The following is a 13024-nucleotide window of genomic DNA, read 5'->3' as shown; positions in this document are numbered from 1 at the left end:
AAATTATAAATTATAGTTTAAAATTTATTTCATGAACAGTTACCCACCTGTGTCATGTGTGTATTTCCTGTGTTCCATTATCATCTACAAGTGAATTATTTGACTGTGTCACAGTATTGTGCATATACATTCAAAGATAATTAATGTTGTAAGTTAATGCTAGTGAATGTTTCAAAATCTTTATAAACAATGAAATCATCATTGTGTTCAACGACATTCACTTTTTCAGTAATATGATTTTCTTCTCATTTAAAAGAGTATTAAATTTTATCACAAATCCTCTTAATATTTAATAATAATTTTATTATGTAAGAATGAGAGGGGCAAGATTTGTAATATCTAGTACTTGTCATCAATTTTTTCTTATCATAACATAATGAATATTATAATGATAAGGAGAGACAATTATAAATTAGGTTGGTAGTTTATTTGGACTTACTAGTTTAGTAGGTTTAGTTTGACAAAAATCTCAGAATAGTCTCAAGAAAAAAAGTATCTAGGGGTACTTTGAAGTTCTGGCACAAAATTTCAACAACTTGCTAATCATTCCTGGTTTTAAATAATGAACACAAAGATTTTCCATTAAGTTTGAACCCTTCCAGTAAGAATTTCTTCTGGTTCCATAGCAACTGACAAGGGCTCTTCAAGACTTACACAACTTAGTCTTGGCAGGTGTATGTGCCTTTAATCTTTGTTAATGCATTTTGACAACTTTTCATTATCATTTCTTAAACATTAGCACTGTTTTTTTTTCACCTAAGACAAAAACATGAGTTATTTTGAGTGGGGAAACTTGGCATAGCCATCATTGGTAATAGCTCTTTTTATTTAAGTAACACCTCTCACCTGAGTATTCAGTTTGCTGTTGAATACATTTTATTAAATCTGTGGGATGGAGGTCAGGGAAAAGTTATTTGTAGGTAATATGTTTAATGCCTTTGTGGAAATATAATTCAGACCATAGGGAGAAGGCAGTCTTCCACTTTAGCTCTCTAAGTATTGATATAAGTATGAAATGGTTCCCAGATTTTTGGTGTCATATTGTTTAAAATGAAACCAGAAATTGTTAAATTTAGTAAGTTTTCAAGCTTATTTTTAACAGATCGTTTTTAACCCCCTTCCAGCAACTGCTTCGAGAACGACAGCAGATGGCCAGCCGTCCCTTTGCTTCTGTTGATGTAGCACTGGAAGTAGGAGCTGAACAAACAGACTTTCTGCGAGGGCCATTAGAGGTAGGAACAGTGGTGCTGAAAAGGGACCACTGTGATTTGCATATTTATATTGCTGTTTTAATTTGCATCCATTTGTGAAACCACACACAGTCTGACTATCTAGATTGACAAGATTCTGCTACATATATTATGTCACTTTCAAGGCACATAGTTTTAATGGTATGACATAAGCTGTAACAAAAGTCACTGGAGAATCTGTTCGTCAAACAAGAGGAACAAACTGCTCACCTAGCAGCCTTTACCTGACATATAGGAGCTGAATAAATTTGAGATAGTTATGATGAGAGGAAAAAAAAGCACCTGATTTAATACTATGTACCCTTTAGTTAACAGTCACACTTACCTTTTTAAAATAAAATTTACTACAAAAATAGATGGTAAGTTGCATTTTAATTATGTAGTTTTGTTTTTGAGTGTTGAAAAGTATAAAATAGAATGAATGATTTTATTTGTGGAGCATGTATTATTATAATCCTTTGTTACAAGTACAGAAATAGAATACAATAAATCAGAAATCCTTATGTGCAAGTAAATGTGGTATTCAAATCATGAAACAATGCCTGAAATGGCTTCTGAAAATAATAACCCCCAAGAGGATAAATTCATAAATTTTTGATTAATGACTAATCAAAGAATTTTGAGGCATTTTAATTTAATTATATGCGTGTGATTTTGTTTCATTTTATTTATGGCACAATGTTTAGGTAGATAGGATAATTCAGAGACTCTACAATTGAAATGTTTTATTCCTTTTCTAAAGCATTTTAATTGAACTAATTATAAGTTCTTATTTTTAGATCTTTCTTTTCTTCAAGAGAAGCAAGGAGTATAAAAATAAGACTTGTCTCTAACCCTAGGAACAAATGTAGTTGATTTCATTATACTTTTGGTTATATATAAAAAAATAAAACCTATACCTTACAGGTAGTGTACAAAGGGACAAATTTTAGAGGGAATAAATATTTGTGTGTGTGGCATGATGGGGGTTACCTTTTGTGTTTCTTGACTTTTTACTACTCTGGCTCACATGTTGCCATGGAAGCTTAGAACATTAAGAAATTTATGTGTATATTTTCAATTACATGGGGGGAAATTAGAAAAGAGATGATGATTAAATGAAAGTACAGCAAATGGTACATTTTGGCCCCTTGTTTCAAATAACATTAGTGCGAAATCTTTAACAAACAGAAAACCTGGCCTATTTGAGTCCAAATTCTCTCTTCTCTCCATCTGTTTAAAATGATTTCAAATATTAGTGAAAATCCAATACAGGAAAAATGAAAGTAAATAATCCATGCATAGGACAAGGAAAGAAAACTTGACAATTCAAACATGAATGTAGGTAACATATATATGCCCCATTACAGTTTCCAGTTGCTTCGTGACAGTGTTCAAGATGTTAAGTGAATATCTTTTACTTTTTATTTCTAGTTTTATGCTCATGATTTCATTAGTTTTTCAGTAGAATAAACCATCTGAGAGATTTTCCCCCTAGGACAATGATATGTGGAATTCTTCTTGAGAAATTGAATACTTGCCAAATATTCTACTCACATTTTACATGTAATACCAATACAACTGTATATGAAAATTAGAAATTAAAAATTCTCTTCTTCAAAGTTTTAAAAAATCTGTGTTCTTTCATGTCTACTGACAATTTGATGTTTTTGTCTTTGCATATAATTTCCATTTTCTACCTACAATCTTAATATTTACTCTTAATACTCAATATTCTTAAATTTTGTTCCAACATATATATATGTATTTATATATATGCATTTGTATTGTGTACATTCAAATTTGCCTCTAAATAATAGAAGATATGTATATGAGTAAATATATTCGCTTAGTCAGCAATTGATGTGTGAAGACATGACTATTCAAGAGTTGTCTATCCATCTGCATATATGGCTATGATATTCCTCAACTGGTAATTTGGTGAATTGAATACCTTTGCTTTTATACTAAAAATTCTTTTTTTTTTTTTTGTGCCAACATTTTTTTTTCACCCATTGGTTGACAATGAGCGGCATTTAGACTTTTCTCTCTGGGATAGCTTTGAACAAAAAGCCTCAGTTCTCAATCTCCCAAGTTGCTAAGTTTACAGAGGTCACTTACAGGTGCTTGGTTTATATTCTTAAGATTTAGAATTTGAACTCTACTTTCCTGCATGTTTCTATTCTAAACAATTGAATACAAACTGAAAGATTTCAATCAGCTCTATTCTTTCGAACTACAATTTTGTGAAACTTACCTATAACTAATGAGAATTTTTATTTCACCTGCACTTTTCTAAATTCTAGAATCTACACTAAAAATTCTTAATTCAATACCAGATTTCTTCCATGTTGGCAAGTAATTATGATTTCTGATCCTTGTGGCCATATATGCCCAATAATCTCAAGTGAAGTGACACCTTAGAGTAATTTTAATGAATTCAAGTTGAAAACATTATTATTCTCTGGATATTTTTAGAATTTAATTGGTTGTTTACCTCTTCCTGTTAAAATTAGACATCAAAGTAAATCTCAGGAGCTAACCTCTAATTTCTTACTTGGACATCCATTAGAAAATAATAGTGGTAAAGGTAGAATGTTTATAGGCCGGGAGTTTGGCCTAGTGGTAGAGTGCTTGCCTAGCATGCATGAAGACCCGCGTTCAATTCCTTGGTACCACATACTTAGCAAAAGCCAGAAGTGGTGCCGAGGCTCAAGTGGTAGAGTCCTGAGGCCCTGAGCTTAAGCCCAGGACTGGCAAAAAAAAAAAAGTTAGAATATTTATAATCACATTTTATTTCTGCCTTGCTAAGCATCTTTTTTTCATGTACTTTTATTGTAATTAATTGAAGGATTACATTACATTCACCAGATAGAAGGTGCATTACTTCACATACATTGATACTCTTTCTCATGTCATGGTCCCCATTTCCTTCCCTCCTCCCCCCTCCGCTCATATTGTTTCTCCCCTTCCCTATCCAATTTCAAAAAACCAATCAAGCATATATACAATATATCAGATAACAAGGTGAAATACTGTAACAATGTGAGATAACCAAGGAACAGCAAAAGAGATGAGAGATAACATAGTACATTAGGGACAACAATCACTCATTATATGGCTTTTGTTTCTATATCCTGGAAGTCCTTTCATTTAGCATCATTCTATATGGCCTTATGTGTCTAGGTTTTGTTTTATTGTAACTCTTGTAGCAATTACTATTCATTGGAAACTGACTGTCCAATATAAGTGCATATGAATATATATGTGCACATATATGCACAACATATTATCCATTGCTGCAGAACATTGAAATATGTACCATATCCCTTTCTTAATGTATAATTTAGTATGATGTAGTTTGCTGATTTTTCTTACATGCTAATTGTGAAGTCTAGGCCTATTTTGAAGTTACAGGAAAAGTGTTACCTAAGTCTAATAATCAGACTAATTCTATAATTCTTCTACTCAGTTTTGCTTAAAATTGATAGTTTAGTTCCCAAGTCAAACTATTGCATTTGCTGGCTACAACTCATCTGTACAAAAATGTGGTAAGTGGTAAGTTAAGGGATTTTTTTCTAATGATAATAAGGTTTAAACTTAGGGCCCTGAAATCCTTAACTCTAACTACTACTTCAGCTATGCCTCCAGCATGTTTGACTTTATTTTTCAGATAAAGTCTTGTACTTTTTCTTGCCCAGACTGGACTCAGACTACAGTGTTCCTTCCTGGCATTACAGGTGTGAGTCACTATGTCCAGCAGGATTCCTTTTCTTCTTTCAATTAAATTTAACACTCCTTTGTCACATATGAGTTCATTTGTGTACAGTCATGAGGAAAAGGCCAGGTGCAATGAGAAATGAATTAACTTTTATAAAGCTATGTCTATTTCTGTAATGTGAATGTATTCCTTAAGTATCTTTTGTAGATAATTGTATGCTGGATCTTTACTGAACCCGTACTGCATATATCCTTCATATGCAAATAAAACATACACTGTGGATAACTGCTCTAAATTATCCATTAGTAAGTCTTAATCATTTATGTTTTCCTATAATGGTAAATTAAAATACATTATTAAAAATTTCAATAAATTCATTTAGAATACAAATGTATGCCAAACCACGATTTATTAATTGATTTTAAATTTATTTTGAAAAATAATTTGTAGCAGTTATATGATCCATGAAAGATATTTGTCATTTTTCTTCCAAGCAGTAACAAGAGAATTTATAGTAGTTGTTTGAAATTTTTTTATGAGGTGTTTTCTATGTATCAGAACTTGTCTAAGCACTTGAGTAATATCTGGTGATACAATAAGGAACCCTGAAAAGTTGTGGTTTATATTGTAAATGAAAAATTAATTTCATGTATGGGGAGATTATAAACGCAATTGTAAGTAAAAAATTAGGATAAAACATCATAATAAACATAATTAAACTCATGATCTCTCTACCATAGCCTTCCATAGTGTTAGAATTTCAATGGTGAGAGAAAACTTGGATTCTGGACGCAATTTTAAGGCTAAGATGAATACAATATTTTCATTTTGAATATTTTTCTAGTGTTTGTAAGATCCATGTAAAAAGATAGAACCAACTTTCTCTTATGGTCACACAATGTAATCTTAACAGTTTTTCCTCTCATCAGCATATATGATGTTTCTGATAACATTACATTGTGGTCACCACTAGGTTTTGTTTTTCTATCATTCTAATAGGCCTATGCTGGTATGTTTGTTCATTTTTTCTTTTTTGAAAAAAAAATTATTGTCAGGGTGATGTGTAGAGGGGTTACAGTTATATTTATAAGGTAGTGAGCTTTTAACTTCTTGAACACTGTTACCCGCCATGTTTGTCTCCCATTTTCTTTCTCCCTTACCCCTTCCAATTTGTAAAGTTCATTTCCAACATATTGTCTTGTGAATATCGCTGTTACACTGGTTCATCCTTTGTCTTTTGTCTCATCTCTTAGTTGTTTTTTTATTATATGGAGATAATACTGCTTTCCAACATAATAGTACTTGACTACTCCATGTACTGGATAGCAATATATATTTTAATTTTGCCATAGACATATACATTAATTGAGGGATACTCTAAAATAAAAAGTAGACTTATTAGTAAGCTTTGCATTACTATAACAAAATGCTCAAGGCAGCTAATTCTTAAAGAGAAAACACTTACTTAGTTTACAGATTTGTGTATGAGAGCAAGTACTAACATCACAAACAGGAACAGAGATAAAACAGAGTGGGAAGGTACAGACTTGCACCTTCATAACCATTGTCTTATGAGAATTCAAGCAGTCATTCAAGAACTACCAAGAGACCATAAGCAAGCATCTGTTCAAGAATATGTCCCCACTAAACAGCTGCTGAGAGGTTCCACTGCCCAAGGACCTCACTACTTCCCACTCCCCTGGGTACCAAGCTTTGGATATTTGGACTTTTTGCAGGGATAATAACAGTAGGGAACATTTGTTGGGGGGTCAGTCGTGGGTGTGACTTGAACTGTGGGTGTGGGCTCTGTCTCTGAGCTCTTCTGCTGAAGACTACCACTCTACCATTTGAGCTACAGTGCCACATCCAGGAAACATCTTTTATGTGCCTATGTAATAAATACAGAATTGTAATTTTGAAAAAAAAATCTTCATAAATCTATTTTTTTCAGTTGCTTCTAAGGCCAGCTTAGTGAAGTAATTCTATTGAGTGAGAAATAAAATAGTAATGTTAAAGATTAAATTTTAACTTTTATGACAAAAAATTAAGCGTACATAGAAATAGGGAAATTAGCCATATCACTCAGTTTCTACTATTGTTGATCCATGGCCAATCTTTTTCCATCTCTATTGCCTGTTCTCCCTACCTTTACCAGTGATTATTCTGAAGTAAATCTAAAGTATCAAAAAGTTTTAATTGAGTCTAAATTCTTGCTTATAGCATTGAAAATAATTATATTACAGTATTTAGATTAAACAATTAATTTCTAGTATTTATCTCTCAGGCTTTAGTATTATCTTGGTTTGACCTATTCATATTTAAAGTATTTGGGATGTACACTTATCCCAAGCACTTATGCATTATGCAATGGGAAATTATAACACCTGAATGGAAATAAAAGCTCATTTAGTGAAATTGTTTTACTTTATTTGCATACTGTGGATATAGTTTCTTTAATAGCACTGTATAGACATTAAATTATTACAACTGTAGTTTTTGCTTAATGGAAGTTGCCACTCAAGTTAACAATACAGGCCATTTGATTTTTTAAATCTAATGTATTATATGCTTTTAAATTACATGTTGACTATGATTGTAGGAGTACATTCTTAATCCTTATTACAACAGTGATCTAATTTTTCTCATTGGGACACTCAATTTAGTGCATAACTTTTTTAATTAAGAATAGAAATATAAAAGAAAGAGAAATTTTGCATCATTAGGAATTCTGATATTTGCTACTGTATAGAAAAAGACCATGAAGAATATGAAGCGAGTATAACCATGTTATGGGTCACTTAAAATAAACCAGAGTAATTGGGGAAGTAACCTTGACATATTTCAGTCCACATACAAGTATCTCTAGTTTATTATAATTCAGACAGTATTCATTACCAAAGATGTAAGGCCAAATTAAATTTAACATTGCACTCTTCACAAGACATTCCATAGCTAGCAATAAAATTAAGATAATGCTGTTAAAGTAAGAATTTCAATTATAAAGCAGATGAGACTGTGAAAAACATGACAGCCTTAATGAGCAGTAGGAGTTGGCATTCACTTTGATGAGGATCATAGTCATCCTGGGAAGGAAGCAAAATACAGCCTGAAGCCTTCCCCTGTTGTGTTATGTCACCTATACTGATAACAGCTTTGAGTTCAAATTCATTTCTATTCACTCTCCATCACTAGCTTTAGAATGATTATCTTGTTACCACTCCATTTGCAGCTAGAAGAGCTTAGAATTCTATAATGCTTCATTCTTCCAAATAATGTGTTGCCTCATTTGTTGTCAGTCACATCCCTGTTCAGAAAAAAAAAGGGAAATAAACGTAGTGGCCCATATTGCTGGTGGGAAAACTGGATCCATGACTCAGTAGTGATAGAAGGAATTCAAATTATTTGACTTATTCACATGTAATAAATATGATTCGATGTTCTACCATACTTAGTGGATATATTAGACATGTGCTTAATTTTTAAAGTAGTCTGAGATGAGAACTATTGAAAATAACTTGTGGGGTCAATAAGATTAGAGGAACCTAGTTCATTCTGGATACTATTTTAAAAAATACTAGAAGCTAAGTGACTTATATACAATAGAAACTTATCTCTTAGTCCATGACTAAGAGGCTGTTCACTGTATCCTTACATGGCAGGAGGGGCAAACAAGCTCCCTCTGCCTTAATAATGTAAGGGTCCTAATATTATGACTTTGCACTTATAACTAATTTCCACTTAAATACTTCACCTCTTGCTATCACTGGGAGCTAGGTTTCAATACACACACTTTATCAAACAGAAACATTACTTGGTAGCAATAACTATCTATTCTCAGTAGCTTCGAAATATGGAATACTTCTGCAGTGTTCATACCAACTACATATAGTAACATAGATACTAGTAAACTTGCCCTTTAGTGATGCTTGCAATTACATACAACATTCTGTTATTATTGCTTTCCTGGTCTGTTGTAACAGGGAAACTCCATCCTCTATCCCCCCCCCCCCACGTGGGCAGCCAGAAATAAACACTTTTACCTGTCCTGAAGCCTTAATACAATTAAGGAAAGCTAAAAGGCTATTCTGTATACCTATTCTATAATTCATGCAACTAATGTTACAAATCAATTACATCTTTTTGCTTCTCTATTGTAAATTGTAAAGGATTATAGTTTCTTCGTGGTCACTTAGATTTTTCTGTTTCACTATCAAATGATGATTTTTTTCATTTGGGATATTTCTAAAGGTCTTAGATTGTTTTTCTGTCTCTGAAAATCTTGAAAACCAATTTGATTTTAATTCATACTTAATATCACTGTATATTCACTATATAATTAATATAAACATTATCCTTTCAGTTCTTTATAAATACATTTCTCAAAAAGCAGTTTTCATCCATACTGCTTGCTGTAAAGCATGACCAATTTCAGTCTTTACTACAATATGCTTTATAATACCCATAATGTTTGTGCTGTCCACTCTCATATTTACTTAATCTGTCATCAAAGGGAGCATGGCTGATGTCTTTTAAGTGAGCCAATCGATTAAACAGCATTATGTTTAGTTTCTACAAGCAGCAATTTTCTTCTCTCCCTTAGGAACTTTAATTCTGGAAATGAGAATTCCACTTAGAATTAGAATGTTCATTTATGAAATGCAAATGTAATATACATTTAAATTATAGATCCTTTAGCCTAGCAGTAAAATGTATAAAGCTTTTTATTAGTATATTATGATTTTAAAAGTAATCACAATGAAATTGATTTAATTTGCAAATATCACAGTAAATCAAGATGAACTACAGAGCTCAAAATGCATAAATTAGTAATTTAGTATATTATCTAGCAACTCAAATATACTATCAAATCCTCAACTTTTTTTGTTTTGCAATACTGAGGGTTGAATTTAGGGTCTCAAGCTTGCCATACAGGTATTCTACCAGCTGAACTTACACCATCTTCAGCTTTTTTAATGTAAAAAAACAGGTTGTAACTGCCTTGTTATAATAATTTTATATCTCTTCATTATTTTTCTTTTATTTTAGTTCCTTTGTTTACATAAAAATAATAAATCAAGCATTCCAATAAAGGGATAACTCATTAATTATCAGTAATTATTTTTTCTTGTTTATTCAGTTTTTTCCTATTAGTTGTACTTAAAAGCACAATATTAACCAAATCCTTATACAAGTGTCTCACAATATAGATTTATATAAGATCTTTATAATTTCTTATAAAAATGGGAAAATATTTATTTACATACATATATGTGCATGTATAGTGTATATGTTTATATGCATGTGTGGTTTTATGTGTGCTAATACTGGTGCTTGAACTCAGAGCTCGAGGTGTACCCTTGAGCCTCTTGGTACTCAAGGATAGTGCTCTACCTCTTAAGCTACAGTGGCACTTCTGGTTTTCTCTGAGTGGATTTTTGGAGATAAGAGTCTCGCAGTCATTTCTGCCTGGATTGGCTTGAAATTGTGATCCTCAGATCTCAGGCTCATGAGCCATCAGCACCTGTAAAAAAATGGTTGAAATATATTTATATAATATATTTGTTGAATTTCATTGTGTTTATTAACATAGATTATAGTTAGTATGATTATCTTCAGAATAATGTGTAAAATGGATCTTTTATACATATTCTTTCATTTGTTATGCATTCTTTTCATGGATAATAATTGATTTATGACATTACCAATCAAGTTCAGACCGTAGCAGTGTGTTTATATCTCAGATAAGATTTACATTAGAATAGAAAAGGAAGTGTCCAAAGAGAAGTTAAGTTAGAGCTAAAATATATACCATTTTCCTTCTTCGGCATAGAACATTTTGCTTGGAGGACCTAATCGTATCCAGTTCTATTCATTTATACAACCTTTAATAAAGTAACCTAATCATTTCTGAGCTTCAAGTTTCTCATTTATAAAATATGTAAAAAAATAAATACCTTCTATGCCTATTCCTTGGAGTTCTTATTTAATCTTATTTCTACATTTAGATGTCAAAGTCACCCTTGCTCTCTAAGCAAAGTATTTTACAGAGACTTATTATGTGCCATTTTCATTTATGTTTATAACATTGATTTATTGATTTTTTTCAATGTGCTACTGTACCCTAGAGAAATAAAACCAAATAAGATTATACTTAAATACCTCAAATTCTAATGTGGAAATACATATGAAAAGTGATAAAAAAAATACTTAAACTTCTGCTGTTGATTTTAATTGATAGGATTTTTCTCAATTATTTGTCAAATCTATATAATTATAATGAAATAAACAATTTACTGTGCTATTTATTATACTATATTATAATTATAGCTTAAGAGAAAAACCTAAAGTGAAGCAGTATGAAAAATCTAGAAAAATCACCTAATGTATATAAAATTTGTACATGAAAAATATTTACACTTCAATCAGTAGGGAAATAGGATGAGCTCATTTTGAGATATTATGATAGCTGGAAACTATGTAGGAAAGCAAAAAATCACTTGCTCCAGATATAATGAAATGAAAATTCAAAATGTAAATTAGGTTTCTAGAATAATATAAAGGTGATGTTCTCAATAACCTCAGAGTTGTCGTTTCCTAATGATTCAAAATACAGAAGCAATAAAGGAAAGATGCTAAAATGAAAAAATAGTTTCTCTGATTCAAAATATTAAACATGATAAAATTTTAATTTTAATTTGTGTCATAGATGAAAGTGATATACATTAAAAACAACAACACTGTAAAATTTATGTGAATTATAAACATGCAATTCACAATGGAAGATATGATTTAAAAAAAGCTCTTAAACACAGGAAGATAATTCAAATTCACTCATAGTACCAATGTTAACCAAAATTAACCAGGATTGAAAAACATCTAAGACAACTGATATATGATAAGCAGAAAAATGGCCCTCTAAAATATCACATCCTAGAGCTAAGATGGAAAGGGGGCTTTAAAATCATGATTAAAATAAAGGTTATAGGCTGGGAGTTTGGCCTAGTGGTAGAGTGCTTGCCTAGCATTCACAAAGGCCCTGTTTCAATTCTTCAGTAAAAAAAGCTTGAAGTTGTGCTGAGGCTCAAGTAGTAGAGCGTAGAGCTCTAGCCTTGAGAAAGTCCCAGGACAGTGCTCAGGCCCTGAGCTCAAGCCCAGGACTAGCAAAAATAAAAAAATAAATAAAGATTATCAGGATTACTTGGAGATATATACATACATATATATATATAATTAATAAAGTATCTTGCCTTATGGAGAGGTGTTGGGAGCCAGAGTGGAATCAAACTGTACCTTGATTTGCATCAGACAATGGCTTTATTGTCTTATTGTTTTCTGGCCTTATTCTGTTTAAATGACCTGAGATTTACCATATGAATGTAACACCTGGAAGTTCCCTGGGTCTCAAGAAGGGAAGAGGCTGGAGTGGAAAATAAACGGGGCAGTCTTTACCTGGACTGCAGACATCCCGGACCCGATGTGTCTGTCTCTCTTCTATTTCTTCCTAGTCCTTGCCCCCTATTTCAGGAACCCCAGTCTGCGAACCCTGGTTTGCTGCTGGCTGGCCCCGGCAGAGAGGAACCAGAACAGATCAGATATAATGATGGAAGCAGAGTGATAAGATTGCTGACTTTGAGAATTGAGAGGACCATGAAGCAAAAATTATGCATTGTTTCCAGAAGTTGAACTAGAAACAGAAATTTTTCCTAGAGCCTCTGGAAAGAGCAAAGTGCTACCAGCATCTTAAATTTACTTCATTAGGCTCATTTTAGACTTATGTTCAGAATTATAAAATAATGAGTTTGTGTTATTCAACTAATATTTTTTACTACTTTGTTACAATAGCATTAGATAACTAATCTAAGAGGAAAGCTATGAGGAAACAAATACTTTCATATATTTTGGGAATATAAATTCTCCTTTGGAGAATTTTACCCTATTTACATATATATTTAACATGAGATTCCACAAGCCCATCTTTTCCATGCTAAAAACATAAAAGGTAGGCATAAGCCAACTTTATTCGTTATAGTTGAAAAGGTTGGGGACAGCCCAAATAGCTGTCAGTAGATGTTAA

General features: G+C 31.9%; 1 protein-coding gene across 2 annotated transcripts in view; it reads left to right on the top strand.

Annotated features, from left to right (window-relative positions):
* Window positions 1–13024, top strand: part of Atrnl1 (attractin like 1) — a 468762-nt gene that overhangs the window by 236116 nt on the left and 219622 nt on the right. For both annotated transcript variants that reach the window (XR_016537794.1, XM_090345791.1), the window contains one exon: window positions 1125–1232. Coding sequence is in view for 1 of the 2 variants with exons in the window: in XM_090345791.1 (XP_090201917.1) it covers window positions 1125–1232 (108 nt within the window). In the remaining variant the exon portion in view is untranslated. The remainder of the gene's footprint in view (window positions 1–1124; window positions 1233–13024) is intronic.

This window comes from Megascapheus bottae, chromosome 15 (genome assembly GCF_031878675.1).
Source record: "Megascapheus bottae isolate mThoBot1 chromosome 15, mThoBot2.hap1, whole genome shotgun sequence".
Lineage (NCBI taxonomy): Eukaryota > Metazoa > Chordata > Mammalia > Rodentia > Geomyidae > Megascapheus > Megascapheus bottae.
This window is presented reverse-complemented; position numbering and strand designations above follow the sequence as displayed.